Source organism: Onychostoma macrolepis, chromosome 15 (genome assembly GCF_012432095.1).
Source record: "Onychostoma macrolepis isolate SWU-2019 chromosome 15, ASM1243209v1, whole genome shotgun sequence".
In the NCBI taxonomy this organism is placed as follows: Eukaryota; Metazoa; Chordata; class Actinopteri; order Cypriniformes; family Cyprinidae; genus Onychostoma; species Onychostoma macrolepis.
Window position 1 is genome coordinate 6,199,651 of NC_081169.1, and position 21,287 is coordinate 6,220,937.

At 34.5% G+C, this 21,287-nt stretch overlaps 1 protein-coding gene across 3 annotated transcripts in view; it reads right to left on the reverse strand.

Annotated features, from left to right (window-relative positions):
- Positions 1-2,232: 2,232 nt before the first annotated feature.
- The window catches only part of atm (ATM serine/threonine kinase), a 59,837-nt gene continuing 40,782 nt past the window's right edge, over positions 2,233-21,287 (reverse strand). For all 3 annotated transcript variants that reach the window (XM_058744496.1, XM_058744494.1, XM_058744495.1), the window contains exons 47-63: positions 14,856-15,023; positions 14,641-14,760; positions 13,271-13,488; positions 12,928-13,135; positions 11,764-11,886; positions 11,526-11,666; positions 11,078-11,216; positions 9,795-9,877; positions 9,562-9,702; positions 9,127-9,243; positions 8,705-8,854; positions 7,764-7,929; positions 7,482-7,568; positions 7,282-7,396; positions 5,288-5,351; positions 5,054-5,199; positions 2,233-2,893 (exon numbers count right to left, since the gene is read on the reverse strand). In XM_058744496.1, the coding sequence (XP_058600479.1) occupies positions 2,713-2,893; positions 5,054-5,199; positions 5,288-5,351; positions 7,282-7,396; positions 7,482-7,568; positions 7,764-7,929; positions 8,705-8,854; positions 9,127-9,243; positions 9,562-9,702; positions 9,795-9,877; positions 11,078-11,216; positions 11,526-11,666; positions 11,764-11,886; positions 12,928-13,135; positions 13,271-13,488; positions 14,641-14,760; positions 14,856-15,023 (2,367 nt within the window). In that variant the 3' untranslated portion in view covers positions 2,233-2,712. The remainder of the gene's footprint in view (positions 2,894-5,053; positions 5,200-5,287; positions 5,352-7,281; positions 7,397-7,481; positions 7,569-7,763; positions 7,930-8,704; positions 8,855-9,126; positions 9,244-9,561; positions 9,703-9,794; positions 9,878-11,077; positions 11,217-11,525; positions 11,667-11,763; positions 11,887-12,927; positions 13,136-13,270; positions 13,489-14,640; positions 14,761-14,855; positions 15,024-21,287) is intronic.

Genomic DNA, 21,287 nt, shown 5'->3' on the forward strand with positions numbered 1-21,287 from the left:
GCAATCCTGGGTTATCTTGGTTTATGTTACACACTGTTCATACCTGGAGTTAACACTTAATCCTGGGTATTAAAAATGTGATGTTTTACACTATATTCCTAAAAATAGTTGTGAGTTACCTGCGTCTGAATTAACATTCTTTTTCCATATTTGCAGTGTCAACAACCATTATTGGATAAATAAAGCATATGAACATTACAAATAACGGCTCATGCTTCTGTATCAATTCAAAACACCCATGATTTGAATTGAGAAGTGGCCACTTCATATGGGACCTTCAAATTTCTTCTTGTTATCTTTTATCTTATTGACTTAGCAAGTTGTACAAGCTGTTGGAAGTTAACCACTGAGTATGATCAGACTGGCTTGTTTGTGACGGTGTTTCTGACCAATGTGGAGTGTTTTGTTTACTGCCTTTAGAGATACTCCAGGTGTACTGTATCGTATATTATAAATTGCGTGGGATAAAGCATTGGCTAAATAATTACTTGTAAAAACTAGTAATAGTAACTAGATTGCATTTTCTAAAGGAGAAGAGTGTTACAAGTGGTTTTTAGGGTGTTCTGGGTGGTTGCTGATGCGGTGCCAACCAGTGGGGACATTTGCTAGAGCCAAATGCGATGTGGCAAATATAATGTTATACTGCTAGAACCATACTGAATAACGTACTTGCATTACAAGGGAAATATAAATATGCTATGAACTCTTGTTCATATATGCTACATGCTGTACTCCTGTCTGAAATCAGCTGGGATATATCAAGAGGGCATGATTCAACTGCGCACACACATACACACAGGCTCAAGTCTTTTTGTGAGTTATGTAACAGCCTCTCCGCTGCTGTTTTAAGTAGGTTTGCCTCATGAAGCCACTAATGAACCTAAAGCAGCTCTAATCATCCTGCAGCTCAACTCCAGACTCGTTCACTCTTGATAACTTCATTAACTGCACCGACACATTGATTAATGAAGCAGAGATTGTACAGTATGTGGCTAACAGTCTCATGGGATACTGCAGTCGGCAGATGTGTACAGTAGAGATAGTATGCTGCTATCAGGAGTAAAAATTAGCTTATATATTCAGGCATACAGCACCTTCTAAAAATTTTGACAATATCAGCATGAATCCTTATTTCTCGCCATAAATGCATTAAAGTAACTTTAAAAATTAACACTGGGAAGGATTTTTGACTACTTTTATTGTGCAGTCTTGTTCTTTTTGGAGCTTGACAGTTCCTGGTTGCGGCATGCTTTCATATGGAAGAGTACCTTGGACATTCTGCTATATATCTCCTTCCTTGTTCCATGTTAGAAATTTAGAAAGTATGATAATAAACTGTCAACTTAATTTTTTCCCTGTCAGCGTTAAAAAAAAAAAAAAAGAGTTGCCAGCAAAACATGGAAAAAAGGCTACTTCATTGTGGATGATTTATACATTTTAAAACAACAACACCACAACAAATGCTCTGTATTTTTGTATTTAACATTCATTTAATAAGGTGCTCAATTTTTTAAAGACCATTTGGCCTTGTCTAATCATGTCCACTTTTTGAGTGTATAAAAAAAAACAACAACAACAACAAAAAACACTAACATCAGCATCATTTTCACCTTCTATTCTATCCGTCACAACTTGTGAAAGATAAAAGCCAGTCCTCGGTCACTGAGCTAGTATAAACATTGTCAAGGTGATCAAAAATGATGCACTGCTTTGAATGCTTGGAATCCTTTCCTCAGGATTGACCTGATGTAACTTTATACCTGATTCAGTGTTAAAGACCGCAGGTTTGATTCAAGGCAACTGGTATCGTATTCCTCTGCTAACATTCATGTTTTCAATAAACCGAAAACACTTTAAACAGCACCATATTGTTCATGCATGTGGTCTCTTTCACTTGAAATAAATTGTGCTTTTATCAGAAAAATAATGTTAAAATGCTATAGTAAGTTAAATGTTAGTTTCCCATATTTTGGTTACAATTTTACTTTAAAATATTGAAATAAGTTTGTTAATATAATTTAATTAAAAAAAAAATAATAGTTTTACATGAAACCACCTTATAATTTGTGGTGAATATACATTTGATTATATTTTATATAAATGTTTTAATTAGACTTATTCATGTGTTTTCATCAAATGTAATTTCATCTAATGTTAAATAAAAGACACGATCTACTAACAAAAGTTGTTTTACCGTAAATTGAAATAGACAAAATGAGAACTAAACGGTTTAACCGTGATTTATTGTGCATCAAATATGCCATGAAAACAACAACAATTTACAGTATGAGCAATATCTGTACTGTACATTAAGTACACCTTACAAAATGAACCAAACAATGAGGACTTATGCATGTGATTTTTAAAAAATTCTCTTTCTTTTTAATACATACAATTCAAAGCTTGTGGTGTTTTGAAAAAAAAGAAGATATTTTCATTGCAGAAGCATTATCATTCTAAATGTTTTTTAATTTAGAGTAAGACAACAGACTGTTCAGCCGTTCACCATAAGTATTAAGCTATAGTGATCATTGCTACGTACTAAATATATTTATTTAATTCAATTATATACAGGCAAATAGTGCAACAAGTATTAAAGTATTTCAATCTTAACCAGCTATTTGTTACATTTCTACTGTCAGATTGCATTAATTTTCTTTGGTGTGCGATTGTTCTATCAAGTGGTAAGTGCTGCATCCACACAAGCACGTGTCAGACCCAGGCCTGCCAGCCGGGGAAGAGGCGGCTGAGGTTTTTGGGGTCCATTGCCTGCTGAATGAGGAGGTTTACCTGGCCGCCCACGCTGAGCACCGTCCCCTCCTCAACACCCTTCAGCTTCTCCTGCAGTCTGAGTAACACACGCTCCGCCACTTTATTAAAGCTCTGACTGTCACTGCAGAAACACACAACACATCAACCTATCAGAGAAGTCACGTCTATGCTCTGAAGCAATCTTTGCTCCTTTGAAGAAATCTGTATTGTAGAAAGTATATAAATAAGCTTGGCGATGTTGGCCTTGCAATGGAGAATGGTAAATATGTGTACATAAGCTTAATACATCTGTATTTTCATTTAAAGCCTTTATTCAAATTAGTGCATGTGTATGGTATACTTTTCTCTTACTAAAACTCTTACTGACTCTATACTGCCCTACGAAGGCAAAATACTGTAACTACACTTGTACTTTTTAAATTTAAAAGGCTTTTTTCATTTATTTATTGGGTTTGAATTTTCACACTGGCTCTGAATCCTTCGGAATCAAATCATTCTGTCTCAGAAAAATCACAATTTTAGCACATTTACAAGACAGGTGACATCGATTTAACCTTTTAAAGCCTAGTGTATGATACTTGACTGGCAAATTTCTAAGGCCTCTAAATTATCAGCATGATCAAAAGTTTGCTGAAAAATAAAACATTATACACAATCTACTTGCCTTCTCTCATTAAAAAAATCATACTTTTTTTTTTACGCACATGAAAGTTTTAGTATAATTGTAAAAACATCCCCTTTCAGGTTGTGGTACATGTGTCTTTATGCTCCAAAATCTTTAATGATTTTAAAATTAGCATTAGCAATATTTCAAGATAAACATTTATTGCATTAAAGCAACTTAGGTTTACTTGATTATACATCATTTTTTAGAAAAATAAAAATAAAAATCTATGAAAATTATGAGTATTAAATATGATACATACGGCTTTTGAACAATATTTGGTAACACAAATTATTTTTGTATAATGCATTATAAAGGTATTCATAATGTATTTTGTAATGCATTATATCTTTTCATAAATGCAACCAAAGTCAAAATGCATTATAATATTTGAAGGTTTGTTTGTCGTGTTTTAATGCATTATATTTTCTAAAGAATAGATAGATAATTATTATAATGTACTATAACTGGTTACAATGAGATCATACAATGCATTACAAGGTATAATTAATGCATTAAAACTACTTTTATAATGCATTATATATTAAGGCTTTAAGCAAAGTGTTACTGAATGTTTATTTGTACATCTATCAAATCATCATGCATTGCATCGCATTATACAATATGTTTTGTTCCCCACAATAAAAACTATGGCGCTTTTATCATAAAACGAATCATTTAAATACCATCTTACTATGAGATATTATAGATATAGATATATATAATATATATATAGAGTTATAAATTATATTAATATGCATTTTATGTTAGTAGTCTGTTATACAGTTTAAAGTTCTCATTGATTTGAACTACAAGCTATCGATTTTCTTCTTACTTTATGGCCATACAAATATGAGGAGGAACTGCACCAAATTGCATATTTTCACTCAATTTGGGCCTCTAAACAAATTTTAATTGTTTTTTCCCCCTCCTCGAGAGTGAGCTACATGGTCTCCTGTATCATACTATATGATCCAAAATAAATAAATGATGTAACAAAAATAAAGTTTTCAAATTTGGACTGAAGGTTCAATAAACTCTTTCATTTCCAACATTAGATTTTTCTGACTAATATTTCATATGTCAGGCTTTACATGGTTTAATACAGCATGCAACCTGTTTTAATAACTGAAGATGTTGCTATTAACAGTTTGACATTTTTACTTCCCACAATTGCTTAAACTAAATAGGATGGGGAATGTTTCTGTGCACAAAGCTCAAGAATATGTAACGAGGCTCAGTTTATGATTGGTTTTCTGTTGCTGAACAACATTCTATAACAGAAGTTGTTTCGCATTGTATGCCTTCGTCACCTCAATTCAGAACGGGTTAATGTTCAAGGGTTAAAAGTGATGTTAAAAGTGAAATGACAAGTAAATGTTGCATAAACCGTGTAAAAAAAAAAAAAAACAGGTTTAGCATGAAAAGTTGATATTTGTTAATTCTCAATATTACATTTAAGTGCCTCACATTCAATGTACATTACATTATTTCAGAGATAAACAGGACGTGTTCATGTAGTTAAACAGAACAGAACACCGGGGTTTCAAGACTCAGTAAAGTCTTGTGTGTTTACCCCATATGTTGTGAAATTGGGCTCCAGACAGAAGGAGATACCTGGCCTTGCGGTGGGCGTCGATCTCGTCTCCTCCCTGCGTGGGGTTGAGAGTGGCATTGAGCTCTGCGTGCTCGTCGTGCTGCTGCAGGTAGAAGGCCTTCAGAGGGTTCATGGTCCAATCAAACAGAGGGTCGTACAGCAACACCTGCACACACAAAAAACAAAAGCAGCATTCATTTACTGACGAATGACACCTGTCCGGTATGAGATGTGATGAATTAATTCATGTTTACCTCAACAATGGTCAACAGGGCTTCCTGAGAACTCCTCATAACTTCCATTGTTTTCTCACAACATCTAAATAATAATAATAAGAAGAAGAAGAATCGTTCAGCTCCTTTCACAGAAACCCAAATACTTGTAACAAAACATCTGGAGTCTCATTTTGGTGTTTTCACACTTGAGTCATTTCAGTAGCCTGTTACATGAAGCTGGATGAAAAAACTCGGAGTTTCAGAGTAGGTTTAGAGTTGCCAAAACCAAACAAATGCAACCTGGTTTAGATCAGGATCAGTGAGCTCAGAAAGCTTGCTATAAACATTCTCTGTCGACTCAGGATTCGATTCAAAGTTACCTGAAATGCACACCTGAAAATGTGACATCTGTAGCAAACAGCCAATCACACAAACCATGGAGAGTGTCAGTTTGATTCACTGACACTTGGGGTTTAATATTCAGTAATATTATTGATTTCACTGCACTGCCTGTATCAGATGAGAACAACATTTGAACTGAATTGAGCAGGATAATGACACAGTCACACTTTATATTAGGTGGCATTAACTACTATGTACTTGCATCAAAAAATAAGTACAATGTACTTCTTGTGTTGATATTGTATTGCAAAACACTTTTGCTGCTACTGAGGTGGGATACGGGCAAGGTTAGGGGCAGGTTTGGTGGTATGGGTAGGTTTAAGGGTGGGTTAAGGTGTAAGGGATGGGTCAACAGTGTAATTATAATTACAGAAATTAATTACAGATGTAACTACATATAGGTATTTTTTAAAATATAAGTACAATGTAAAAACATGTATGTACACAATAAGTGCATTGTACCAAATTAATAATTTAAAAGTACGTACACAGTAGTTAAGGCCACCTAATATAAAGTGGGACCAATGACACTAACTTTGCAACACTGCCACTGCGCTGAATTGAGTTAAATAATGACACTCTAATCTCCTGTAGAGCTACTAAAATTGAATTCGTTTTACAATTTATGAATTTTATAACATTAACACTGTTATTTTCTTGATTATTTATAATTATGCCATGGTCTGTCTGAATTCTGGATTCTGATTGGCTGGCAGGTGTTGATTAAATTCGTTGAACTGCAGGTAGTTCCAGGTCAGTTTAATCACGTTCTATATTAATGCGCTTCCTATAAACATTGGTAACCATAGTAACATACAGTTACAGTTGAATAGTAATACAGACGAAAATAACCATCATTTTTATCGTTCCGGTCAAATATTGCAGCACAAATATTATTAACATCTTTAATATGTGAATATTAAAGATTGCTGCGCGTCGGGTGGTTCTTCGCCTCCACGTCGTGCCTTCAAATCGTTTAATGCACAGCTAGCCGTTGATTATCCCTTACATGTGAAGCTGCTTTGAAACAATCGATATTGTATAAAGCGTAATATAAATGTGACTTGCCTTCTCACAATAGACTCAGCACAATTAACTTCTCTCCTGAAGATTAAAAGATTGTTATAAATATATATTAACCTAATTTATTTAATTTATCTAGCTTCAAAAAGAGCTTTTATTTATGTGTATATATTTAAATTAATTTAAAGGTCAAATATTAAATGTCAAAATATTATTGCTCATGTGTAATGCATTAAGGATATAATATTACATAATACATAATTCATATGAATTAAATTCTTAAATAATTACCAGCACAAACTAGGAAATATTCTTTTGCTGTGAACTGCTTTAATTTGGTTTTGCTTTCCAATCTCTTACCCAGAATAGAACCTGCTCCGGAGCAGGTTAGCTGTGTAGTGTAAGACATCACGGTGGTAAACATAGCTAAAAACCAATCCATATTCTTAAACCCGTAAAACTAATTTTGGCTCAAACTACACTCAAACCTACCTGTGTAGCCACTGAAAATGGCTTTGAGAAATGGGCTATAGGAGTATAAAGAAATAACATTCTTTTAAAAATGACTGAAGTGTGAAAACACCCAAGGTTGCCCCGTGAAGACTCGCCTCCTGAAGACGCCCTCCACCCCTGTGATGCCCATCCCATCCACAATGTCTCGAGACAGTCTGAAGGGAACCGTCTCAGGGGTGGGTAAGATTTTGCCCTGCTCAAACGCAACACCTGTGTGGAAAGATGATGAAGGTGAAAATTAAAACATGAAGAGAGCGAAGATCTTATGCAGCGTTAGTTTTCTGTGTACACATACCCAGGTCTATGTGGACCAGTTCTGCAGTCTGTTCATCAATAAGAATGTTCTGAATGTGCCGATCGCCCAGGCCAACGATGTAACCGACTGTCAGACACAAACATGTCACTATTTTAACATCATTTCAAATTAATTGCCCATGAAATTCATAAAATAATACTGTTAAAAATGAAAATCTCAGGCCAGATGCAGCTCTTTTCTCTCCCCACAGAAATGACACGTCAGCTATAATAATATGGTTAAATTTAAAACTGTGAATAATAGTATTATGTGTGTGTGTACCAATAGAAGAGGTGGCCACACTGCGGGTGTACGCTAGCTGTCTCTCCAGCCACACCGCAGGGTCCAGAAAGCGCTCCATGCAGAAGTATCGGAATACCGGCCGGAAGTTCTGACACACTTCGGTGAAAGCCTGGAGTTTGTCATCAAATTCCAGCCGTTGAGCCTCCTACACAATTACAACGAGAACATGAGGCAAAATGCTTCATTTTTTTGTGGAGACAATCTCTAATACTCAAGTCACATTTATTTCAAAAGTTTACATACACCTTGCAGAATCGGCAAAATTATTTTACCAAAATAAGAGGGATCATACAAAAGGCAGTTTAACTGTTCAGGACAAACAAGGGACTCATGAACAACTATCACAAAAAAACACAGCTGTGGATCATTCAGGTAAAAACACAGTATTAAGAATCAAGTGTATGTAAACTTTTGAACGGGGTCATTTTTATAAATTAGAAAATTATTTTCTCTTGTGAACTATAAAAATCTTTTATGTGAAATATTCAGGTCAGTACTAAATAAACAAAAACATGCTTTTTTTATGATCTCTCTTATTTTGGAAAAATAATTAACATTTTGCAGATTCTGCAAGGTGTATGTAAACTTTTGACTTCAACTGTATATAGCACTTTACACAGTGCATTTTGTTTGAAAGCATCTTCATATTAATAAGCAGATACCAGTGTTAATGTTGCAAAATTAATCAATTAAGAAACAAGCTGTAAAGCAGCTCTACAGAAGTCAATAATGTCATTAATCAGCTAATTAATTTAGTTGAACATTGATTCAATTCAGTTCAATAAAAGTGTTGCAAAGTTCATCAATTACAAACTAGAATTCTTCTACTCTTACAAAACAGTTTAGGACTATTAATAGTATAATGCCTGTAAGAATGAATGTGCAGAGTGAAAATGAAATAAGCCAAAAAAATTCACTACCATCATTTTCTTGCGACAGGACATGTTGGGCCAGTCCTGTGGGCGGAAGCGTTTGTGTGCCCCCTTCTGTGGGTCGACCAGGAACTCTCCAATGGGCACAGTGCCAGAACACCACTCCAAAACACCACTGCGCTGGGAAAACGGCACCACCTGGTACAAACACACAGAGCAGGGCTGATGAAGTCATGTTTACATATATTATAGCTGTGGTCTAAAAAAATGTATACTGGGTATTTGACCTAGTAAGCAGACATGCATTGCCAACACACTTAACAACACAAGTAATATTTAACAATTTAACAAGAAATGTTTTTTTTTACATATATTTTAATTCATAAAATTCCATCTGCTGGATACAGTTGGTACATATTTTAGATCATAAAAACAGATCTGCTAGGATAGTGGATTAATGGTGTCTTTACTTTGTAACGGCGGATGTTGAGTTTCCTTTTGCGAGTTTCTGCGTTGCGCTGCAGGAGGGTGGAGCACATGTGAAAGACCTGCTGCATGACTGCGTCCTGCCTCAGATCATCCTGACCCTGTGTCACAACACACAAACACACTTCAGATTCAATCAGTAAAGACTGACCAACAAACCATACATTTCAAACAAGTCAGCACTTAAGCAAAACAAAACACGAAACAAAAAATAAAAAAGAACAAAAAACGAAGCAAAACAAAAAACCAAAACGCAAAAACAAAACAACACACAAAACAATAAACAAAAAATACAAAACAAAAAAAACAAAACAAAACACAGCTTTTTGTATGAAATTCTAATTGGACGTAGTTAGACTTTTTATTTGAGAAAAAAGCTAAATTCTGAAAAGGTGATGTGTGTTCTTTAATAACCAGACCTTGACTAGCTGTCGCCTGCTCTTGCCGTCTGAACCCACACAGTCGATTATCTTGGGTAGGTTGACGCCTCCAGCCAAGTGAAAGTGAGGTTTGAACGAACTGACGGTCACAAGGTCTTCGTATCTGCCTGATGGATCCACCTGAAAGAAATGCCAACATATACAACAAGCTTAAGTACCCACATCACAAAGAGCACAGGCTTCTCTGACAAAAAAAGAGAGAGACATGTCACCTTGATGTCCATGGTGGGAATGATAACATCATCGAGGTCTTTGATTTGCATGATGGGTTGTTCAGGTGGAATAGGTATGGCTTCTGCACGGAACAGAATCATTTGACAGTATATCAGTCAGTACATAACAGTCTGGCATTTCAGTCTATTAGTACCCCTTTTTTTAAACAACTCACATTGTAAACATTGATAGGAAACATAAAACGAAAACAAAAGTTTGTGAACCCCTTGCAGAATCTGTGAATAATTTTAACAAAATAAGAGCGATCATACAAAATGCATGTTATTTTTTATTTAGTACTGTCCTGAGTAAGATACTTTACATAAAATATGTTTCCATATAGTCCACAAGACAAAAACATATCTGAAATGATTAAAATAACCCCCTTCAAAAGTTTGGTTCTTAATACTGTGTGTGGTTACCTGGATGATCTACGACTGTTTTTTTGTTTTGTTTTGTGATGGTTGTTCATGAGTCACAGTTAAACAGTTAAACTGAGCACTGTTCTTCAGAAAAAAATCCTCCCTGTCCTGCGGATTCTTCAGTTTTCCAGCATCTTTTGCATATTTGAACCCTTTCCAGCAGTGACAGTGTGAAAAGATGGATCTCAAAATCATACAGAGGACAATTGAATGCTCCAGAAGGAAACATGATGCAGTCGTAGATCATCCAGGTAACCACACACAATAATTAAGAACCAAGGGTTCACAAACTTTTGAAGGGGGTTATTTTAATCATTTCAGCTATTTTTTTGTCTTGTGAACTATATGTAAACATCTTTTATGTAAAATATCTTACTCAGGACAGTACTAAAAAAAAAAAAGCATTTTGTATCATCTGTCTTATTTTGTTAAAATTATTCACACTTTCACAGATTCTGCAAGGGGTTCCCAAACATTCGCATGCCACTGTAAATTATTAGTCCACTACAGGATATTATATATTTGATTTATTTCATGAGATATGCAAAAAAAAAAAAAAAAAAAAGAAAAAAATATATATAAAATTTTTTATTTAAATAAAAATGCCAAGGTGGATAACAAAGATTAACAATGTTTAAATATATTGTGAGAGAAAGAGCTGCCAGGATATACACTTTTTTTTGTTCCACACTCATATGGGTTTGGGACAACTCAAAATCTACTCAACTTACAACATTCCTATTAGTTATCAATAAACAATGGATTTGTTGATTGATTGATTCAAAATATTGGGACACCAAATTCCTTATAATGCAAAATGAGTTAAATCATCAGAACAGACAGGAAACACTTGTACTCACTCTTTTCAGTTTTATGGCGACTGGCGTCCATGTATGCCAAAGTGATGTAGGCATTGCAAAGCATCTCAATGTCTTTAACCATCTTGGCTCTCTTTTTACGAACCACATCAATAATCTTACGAGCGACATTAGCCCGTTCCTACATATCAACACATTTAATCAAGGTTAATCGTTTAGTTAAAAAAAAAAGGTTATAAGGACACAATGCTACTGTAAAATGTCTGGATTTCTACATAGCATTTAGACATCATCACTAGACATGAAAAACTCAGAGCAGTGCAGAAATGACTTCTCATAACAAATGTTTAGCTGTAAATGACAAGACTATTACTATTACAAATATAAATATCAGTAATCAGGTTCTTGGATTCTAAACCTAAAGCTATGTTATTGTATTTTTGGTGGAACTAATACTTTGATTTATATTTATTTCACGGAGTTCTCATACCAGGTCCAGAGGTGAAGGTTGGCGAGCAGAGCTCTTGGACGAACGACTGCGAGAGAAACTCTCATCCTTGTTGGCGTTGACCAGTGCCAAGATGATGAAGAGAGTGTGGTGGGGGTGGTCCAGAGACGACTGACAGATCAGCTGACGACAGGACACATTTCAGTTGTGAGTGTATATTTTAGATTGCACTTGTGAGGTTAAAATTCAGAATAAAAATAAAGGAGGAGATGAGCGTTACCTCGTTTAGAACGTGATGGAATCCCACGTCTTGTGAGGAGCTGGACACTTTGGTGCCCATTCGAGCCGCTAACTGATACATCAGGGGCAGGAACTTATACGACGGGATTTTCTTTACACCACGCTAATATAAACACACACAAATTATCACAAAGAACTGAAAGTTGTATGACCCACAAAAGTGCACAGTGCAATCCATAGGTGACTCTAGTCCCTATTTAGAGCGCTTCAGTGTCAGCCCATCGAAAATATGTGATTATGCAATTTCTCTTAAACTCACCATGAAATCAAAATTATTTATTTATTTATTTTAAATGTGACCTTGTAATCTTCAATTGAAAACATTAATGCTATAACATCTCTTCTGTGATGACGTGTATCGGGCTATACGGTTACTGGGCAGTAACTCACAGGATTGAAGCAACAATTTTTTTTTTATTACATTTTTTAGAAGTAGCATGTTTAAATGTATCTAATATGATACATCAGGCTTTTGATGAACGTTTATTTGTACATCTCTCAGTCATCATTGTATTATTATTTATTATATATTTTTCCCACCACAATAAAAACTACAGAGCTTCGATCGTAAAATTAAGCGTTTAAATATCTTCCTACCAAGACGATATTACTGGGATATATAGAGCGATATTTAAATCCATTTTATGTAAATAGTCGGTTGTACCATTATAAAACTGATTTACATTACAAGCTATTAGAATTTCATCTTATTTTTTAGCCATTTTAATATCAGCAACTGCGTCAAATTGCATATTTTGTTTGGTTTGGGCAATTTTTTTCTCCTTGAGTATAAGCTCCATATTCTCTTATACGAGTCACAAAAGGCTGATATATCAAATATGATACTCAAAATAAGCACGTATACAATTTATATACGTATACAGTTTCAATAAATTACAATTTTCTGATTATTAATTCATGGCCCGGTTTCACAGACAGGGCTTAGGTTAAGCCAGGATTAAGCCATGGTATAAACATGCCTTAGATGAAAAAACACTACTGGTGAGCATCTTGAGACAAAACAATGAAATCGACATATTTTAAGATCAGTCAGTGCAAGTGTTTCTTTCAGTTAAAACAGCCCAGACATACATTTTAGTCTGGGACTAGGCTTATTTTTTGTACATGGGAGATGTTGTTATACCTTCATCACATCATTTACAGCTTTGACATCAGCATTCTCCAGCCAGAGGGAGGCCAGTCTGAAGACCCAGGTGTCATGTTCCTCTCCCAGTTCCAGGCACTGAATGTAGTTCTCTACAGCTTTGAGGAGGAAGCAGTTGCGGTCGGCATTCAGGTTAGCCAGTGCCTTGACATCGAGCTCTAGTTCCCTCTGAACTTTCACTGTATATCTGCACATGAACAAAAGATGTGTTTTTCATAATACCGTATATTACATATACATCATATATTTTGTATAGTCTTTGCAATGTATATCTGTAAAAGGTGAGCAAAAGACTCCTAAGACAGATAAGTTTCATGCTGACCTGTTGTTGCTGACCTTCCTCTCCCGCATCAGGTCAACTTCCTCTTTGGCCTTTTCCAGAAGAGCGTGCTTGTTTTCAAACTCCGATGACTTCATGTAGTTTTCGATGCTCTGGTACTGTGCATCAGAGAAACGGGCAAGCGAAAAGAAAGCCTGGGTCTTCTGGCTCTGAAGTCTAGCGTTTGAATCGCCACAGTGGTCCTCGATGACCTCCACAGCCTGTCCAACAACAAAAGATCATTGACCCAAACACAAAGACCATGACTCTTTGACACAGGGCTGCATTTTTCTTATTAAAAATTGTGATTGTGGTTTAAATGTGATTTTAAAAAAATCCAGGTTTGCTGCGCTTGTTTGTAGTTGGACTGCTTAATTTGACCAAAATTGTGAGATTATATATTAATATGGATATAAATTAAAATTATTATTATTAATAATTATTATTATTATTGTTGTTGTAGTTATTATTAAATAGAATATAAATTACATAACTATTAATATTATATTTATTAATAATTATTATATTAAATTAAATAGAAATGAAAACAAAATAAGAAATATTACAATTTAAGAAAAATAATATAATGCATTTTATTTTACATTACAACTGTGAAATTGCATCACTAATAACTGTCTTAATTGGACCTCCTACATATATATATATATATATATATATAAAAGTTATATATGTAACCCTGGAGCACAAAAGCAGTCTTAAGTAGCACAGGTATATTTGTAGCAATAGCCAACAATACATCGTATGGGTCAAAATTATCCATGAAGTTATTCCATGAAGATATTTTGTAAATTTCCTACCATAAATATATCAAAACTTAATTTTGTTTAAGTAATATGCATTGCTAAGAACTTCATTTGGACAACTTTAAAGATGATTTTCTCAATATTTCGATTTTTTGTTTTTTGCACCTTCAGATTCCAGATTTTCCAGAATTTTCCAGAATAGTTGCATCTCGGCCAAATATTGTCCGATCCTAACAAACCATACATCAATGGAAAGCTTATTTATTCAACTGATGTATAAATATAAATTTCAAAAAATTGTCCCTTATGACTGGTTTTGTGGTCCATTAACCTTTTAGGGTTTTCCTTAAATAGACTCTTCCTTAAATAGTCACTTTTTTTTTTCTTTGATTTTCACCATATTAGCCACATCAATTAATTGTGCAGCAGCCCTATTTTGATATTTACCACTGTACAGAGTTAGAATGATATTCATACAGAATAGGCTTTATAACATGACAAATGCAATAGACACTAGAAAGGAAACTTCATAAATAAAGGCTATTTATCTGTCACTGAAATCCTTTTATTTCATTTAATGATGCCTTGCAGAATATGTGAGTGCTTTACCCTCTCCAGATATTTCTCCAGTATGACAGCAGGGCTCTCCAGACAGGATTCAGCCAGCCAGCTTCCACACAGTCTCAAGCACTCCGAATACACCGGCACCACAGCAGGGTTCACACACACCTGCTCACACGAAGAGTTATTCAGCAGATATATCTGGCATTATCTACACCTGTGAAATGGACTATGGATGCCACCTTAACCACACTTCAACTCACCAGATCCTCTAGTTTATGGATCATCTGTTTGAGTAGCCCCAGAGCCAGCCCGTGCTCTTTCTTCACCCAGAACACCTGTGCCTCCTCCAGCTGCCAGGCCCATGAGCTGCTGCCGCCACCACTTGCCAGGCTGTGCCGCTTCATGTGGAAAACTGCTCGCTCTGCCAGCTAGAAGAATGTATGCGGAAAATAAATGTCTTTGCATTATATAACGAAATACCAAAAAAGAGGGTTTTATTTCGTGACATATACCACAAAAACCACTTTCAAGCTAAATAAGCTTGTTAGGTCTTAAAGCAGTCATGAAATGGAAAATCAGAATGTCCTTGATATTTACACCTATAAGAGGTTATTCTACAATAAAAACATACTGTAAGTTTTATACCTTAAAGGTAACTCCACAGCTTAAAATACGGGTTTTTAGTTTTTCAGCCTTATGAAATGAAAATTGTCATCATTTACTCTACCCTCCACTTGTTTCAAACCTGTAAGAGCTTTTTTCTGCTGAACACAAAAGAGGATATTTTGAAGAATGCGTGTAATCAAACAGTTTATGGCAGCCATTGACTTCCACAGTATTTTTGTCCATACTGTCGTCATACATTCCATACTAAGTCGATGGTTACAATCAGCTGTTTGGTTACCAAAATTCTTCAAAAAATCTTCTTTTGGATTCAACGGCTGAAAGAAATGTATACAGGTTTGGAACAACTTGAGAAACTGATGATCGAATTGTCATGTTTTGACGAGCTATCACATGTGCAGAGGTGGGTAGCCATGAAGTCCATTTCCTCAGTTACATTTACTAGTAGGGATGCCTGGTACCGAGAACCGGTATTTTTTTGGATCGGTACGTAATTGGGTCACCAATAAGCTTCAGGACAAACGATACTGTTATCGATACTTGCGTTGTTTTATCTCCGTGTACTTCAATGTTAATGGCGAATTAGAAGCAGCTGCTTGGCATTTTCCTTCAATGAATGATGTGGCCGATGTTTACTCGACGTGCGTGTGACATCCGTGCACATGTGCGGTGTGTGTTTGCGTGCAATCAGTGGCAGCAAGAGTGAAACATTCGAAAGTGTGGGCTCACGTGACAAAACCATGAACACCAGTGTCAGATGCAATATATGCAGTAGTGTAATCGTGAACAAAGGAGGCAACACCAGTAATATAATGAAACATTTACTAACAGGACACAACATCTATCTCAAGCAATGCACTATAGCAAGCCGTTTTAACTTTTATTCATTCTCAGGATATGACTTCTTGATATCAACAATTACATTTTCACTAGTTAAAATGTTCATTCTTGATATCAGGAATTAGATTTCCACTAGTAACAATGTTAATTCTTGATATCAACAATTACATTTTCACTAGTTAAAATGCTAATTCTTGATATCAAGAATTAAATTGTTGATATCTGTAATTGTATTTTCACTAGTTAAATGTCACCATAGGCTGCCATTCAAAATCAATTGTTGATATCAAGAATTAATTTCTTACTAGTAACAATTTCATTCTTGATATCAGAAATACAATTCTTACTAGTAAAAATGTCTATTCTTGATATCAACAATTAAATTGTTGATATCAACAATTAAATTCTTGATATCAAGAATTAAATTCTTGATATCAACAATTTAATTCTTGATATCAACAATTTAATTCTTGATATCAACAATTTAATTTCTGATATCAACAATTGAATTGTTGATATCAAGAATTGGGAGGGTAATTTTGATATCAACAATTTAAATGTTGATATCAACAATTTAATTATTGATATCAAGAATTAAATTGTTGATATCAGAAATTATATTCTTGATATCAACAATTAAATTGTTGATATCAACAATTAAATTCTTGATATCAATAATTAAATTGTTGATATCAACATTTAAATTGTTGATATCAAGAATAGACATTTTTACTAGTAAGAATTGTATTTCTGATATCAAGAATTAAATTGTTACTAGTAAGAAATTAATTCTTGATATCAACAATTGTTTTGAATGGCAGCCTATGGTGACATTTAACTAGTGAAAATACAATTACAGATATCAACAATTTAATTCTTGATATCAACAATTTAATTGCTGATATCAACAATTAGCATTTTAACTAGTGAAAATCTAATTGTTGATATCAAGAATTAACATTGTTACTAGTGGAAATGTAATTGCTGATATCAAAAATAACCATTGTTACTAGTGGAAATCTAATTCCTGATATCAAGAATGAACATTTTAACTAGTGAAAATTGAATTGTTGATATCAAGAAGTCATATCCTGAGAATGAATAAAAGTTAAAACGGCTTGCCATAATGCACTGTATTTACTATGTCTCCCGGCTCTGACTCCAGCTCCAACTGCAACTCGCGAGACACATTCACATCAAATGTTGATTCAGTGGTAGAGTTACACTCACACTGCACTTATTCGCAGTCACAAAAGTACATTATTTGTGTGTGGTTTAGTTTAAAGCCTTGCCGGTTAAACCTTTCATTCACGTGCTGTTCTGACATTCACTTATTCAGAGCGCGTACACCTGAAGCGTGCGGACACTAAAAGGCCAGTTAAACAGCACATGATTACTTGGTTATCGTCTGATTGCGCTAATACTGTCAAAAACACACAAGGTTTACATATAAACACAGTTAGTTATGTCTAAAGTAAAAGTAAACAGTTGAGAGAGAAACAGATGCGTTCAGGTCTTAACTAAACATGCTGCCGACTGTCATTAAAGGGATAGTTCACCTAAAAATTTAAATTCTGTCATTATTTACTCACTGTCGTGTTGTACCAAACCTGTATTAATTTTTATTCTTGTGCTGAACACAATAGAAGATATTTTGAAGAATGTGGGTAACCAAACAGTTGCTGGTCCCCACTGACTTTGATAGAACGGGAAAAACATATGGAAGCCACTGGGGACCAGCAACTGTTTGGTTACCCACATTCTTCAAATTCTTTTGTGTTCAGCACAAGAATAAAAATTAATACATTCTTCAAAATAACTTTTATGTTTAACAGAAGAAAGAAACCCATTCAGGTTTAAAACAACTTGAGAGTGAGTAAATGATGACAATTTTCATTTATGGGTGAACTATTCCTTTAATGTTGTTAAAATAAAACACAGAGAGAAAAATAACTCCCAGCTCCTGACTGAAGAACTTTAATACAGTTGCTAAAGTTCAGCAGTAATAAAATAACTTGAAATCTTCAACAACGTTTCACATCCTATCTTTTTGCACCAAATAGTATCGATATCAGTATCGATAAGCAGTATCGGCATCGATAAAATGTAAACGATACCCATCCCTATTTACTAGAGTACATTTTTGGAAAAATTTTACTTTTAAGTTAAAGGTGGGGGATTCTTACATTAACTCAAGTACATTTCTAATGAAAACCTGCACTTTTACTTTATTACAATGGGTGATGTTCCTCTCGTTACTTAATTGTAATGCAATACATGTTAAGAAATGCATAGTTCATTCCAAGCACGCTGTCTCTTTTTTTTCTGGGGCATGAGTGATGCCACATTCGTGAATGAATCACTCTTTTGAATTGATTCAGTTTGCAAAACAGTCTGAATTAGTTCACAGATCAGTTTGAATGATTCGTTCAGTTCCCTGCACTCACTGAATCATCTGAAGCACTTTCTCACTCGTAACGGAAAAGTTAAGAACAAGGAGAACATAAGAAATTTGAATGAAGTAGCCAGGAACCTACAGTCAACTGAAACCAATTCTGCAAATGCATCCTATTGTTTGCCATCAAGGGAGATCTTAATTAGTTTAACACCAGTGTGTGATGTCTGTGAATGATTTCTCAGGTATGCATTCGATTTTATTGTATACAGATAATACCATTTACAACCAAACCGATTGTAACCATAAAAGTAGATCCGTCAGTGTGCATTTGATTTGTTGTTTATGTTCACTCTTTCTTCTCCATGGCAGTCATTCCCTTAGATGCAATCGAGCGTAAAACTCAGCAGATTTATTTTTGATTTTGTCTAATAATCCAAACATAGCTCAAGCATACAGTTGTGTTCAAAATAATAGCAGTCCAATATCACTAACCAGATCAATCACTGTTTTTGGTAGAAATTATATTTCTACATGGCAAATATTTTACTAGTAGGTGTGGTAGAGTAATAGAAAACCAACAGACCCAACAGTCATGACATGAATGCTGTTGATTCTGTGTAATTGAATCATTAATTGAAAAGGGCATGTTCAAAATAATAGCAGTGTGGAGTTTAATTAGAGAGGTAAATCATTCTGAAAAACTGGTGTCAAACAAGTGGCCCTTATTTAAGGACGAAGGCAGCAAATGTTGTTCTGTGCATTTCTCTCTGAAAATCGTTCCAGACATTGTTCAAAACAATAGCGTATTTTGATTAAAAAGTTGATTAGAGAGGGGAAAACATATAAAGAAGTGCAGAAAATGATAGGCTGCTCAGCTAAAATGATATCTAATGCTTTAAAATGGCAACCAAAACCAGAAAGATGTGGAAAAAAACAGAAAACTACCTATCGAATGGATTGAAGAATAGCCAAAATGGCAAAGACTCAGCCAATGATCAGCTCCAGGGTGATCAAAGAAAGTCTAAAGTTACCTTTGAGTTCTGTAAGAATTAGAAGATGCCTATGTGAAGCCAAGCTATCGGCAAGAAGCCCCTGCAAAGTCCCATCGTTGAAAAAATGAAGAGGTTACAATTTGCCAAAGAATACATTGACTGGCCTAAAGAGAAATGGTGCAATATTTTGTGGACTGATGAAGCAAGATTGTTCTTTTTGGGTCTAGGGGTCGCAGCCAGTTTGTCAGACGACCCCCAAACACAGAATTCAAGCCACAGTACACTGTGAAGACAGTGAAACATCATGATATGGGCATGTTTCTCATACTACGTTTTGGGCCTATTTATTGCATTCCAGGGATCATGGATCAGTCTGAGTACTAGGGATGGGCGATATGGGCTTAAAAGTATATCACGATATTTCTGGTATTTTATTGCGATAACGATATCAATGACGATAATTCAGGGAATCCTGTTTCTTTAGAGAAAAGTATTAGGTAACACTTTATAATAACTGCACACTATGAATCATTAGTTAATCATTAGTAAATAGTCAATTCATTATTTATAAAGCATTGTTCCAACATTAATAGGCATTAGTAAGCAGTTTATAAAAACAGCTATAAATGTTTTGTTCTTGAGCATATCTATAATGTTTAATAATCGTATTTTCATACTTTATTAATGATCAATTTATCATTTCTAAATTATTACGTTATTTACAAACCAGTTATTTAGGAGTTGTCAGTGGTTCATAAGATCATTTAGAAAGTGTAAGTAAATGATTAATAAACTATTTAAATGTACATTTATAAATCTTATTATTTAGACACATGATAATAGTTGCTCAGTGTGTTAATAAATGCTTTATTAACACATATTCCTGCTGTAATTCATGATAAAGTCAGGTAGTTATAAAACATTTAGTAGTTGCCAGCCATCTATTTTTGTGAGCTCATCTAAAGTGAGGACTATTCATACCTCGTAAAGCATTTACAAAGGAGATTTAAAGGCTCATTCATCTTCCAAACAGACAAGTTAAACAAACACAACACAGAGGGATACAGAACACAGAAATATTTTTTCAAGATGCAAAAATGAAACTGTACAACTAAAAAGAAAAATTAAAGTGTACAGTTGGACAGTTTCATTTTTTTTTTCATCTTGAAATAAATATTTTTGAGTTCTGTATCTCTCTGTGTTGTGTTTGTTTATTTTTATCTGTTAGGAAGATAACTGAGCCTTTAAATCTCCTTTGTAATAGATATGCTTATAAATCAAGAACAAGGTATTTATAGCTGTATTTATAAACTGCTTACTAATGACTATTAATGTTGGGACAATGCTTTATAAAGGATGAACTGACTATTTACTAATGCTTACCTAATGATTCATAGCGTGCAGTTATTATAAAGTGTTACCAAGTATGATGTTTCCTATTTTTACTCAGAATAGGGTGTTGTGAGCATTACTGAGTACATGTTTTGACTGTTTAATTCACACTGGACACTCCACATATGTTTATCTGTGTTCTTCAATCTTGGGTATTTTTTTTATAAGGAAATTATATGTACAATGCAATGCTAATCGACATGGCCTTTATCACTGTATATAATACTATTATTCTGTAATATGAAACCATGTCTGGTCACAAAAAGAAGTTAATTCAAACACTCAACTATGTTATTAAGTTAATTTGGACAAAAAGCATGTCAATAAATGATATCTTTGTTGGACAACAGGTTTGTAAACAGGCTCATACACATGCAAAACTGTATCACACACATGCTACTGTAGTACATTTATTCAGAAAGATTTTTTTTTGTGTGTGCACAGTA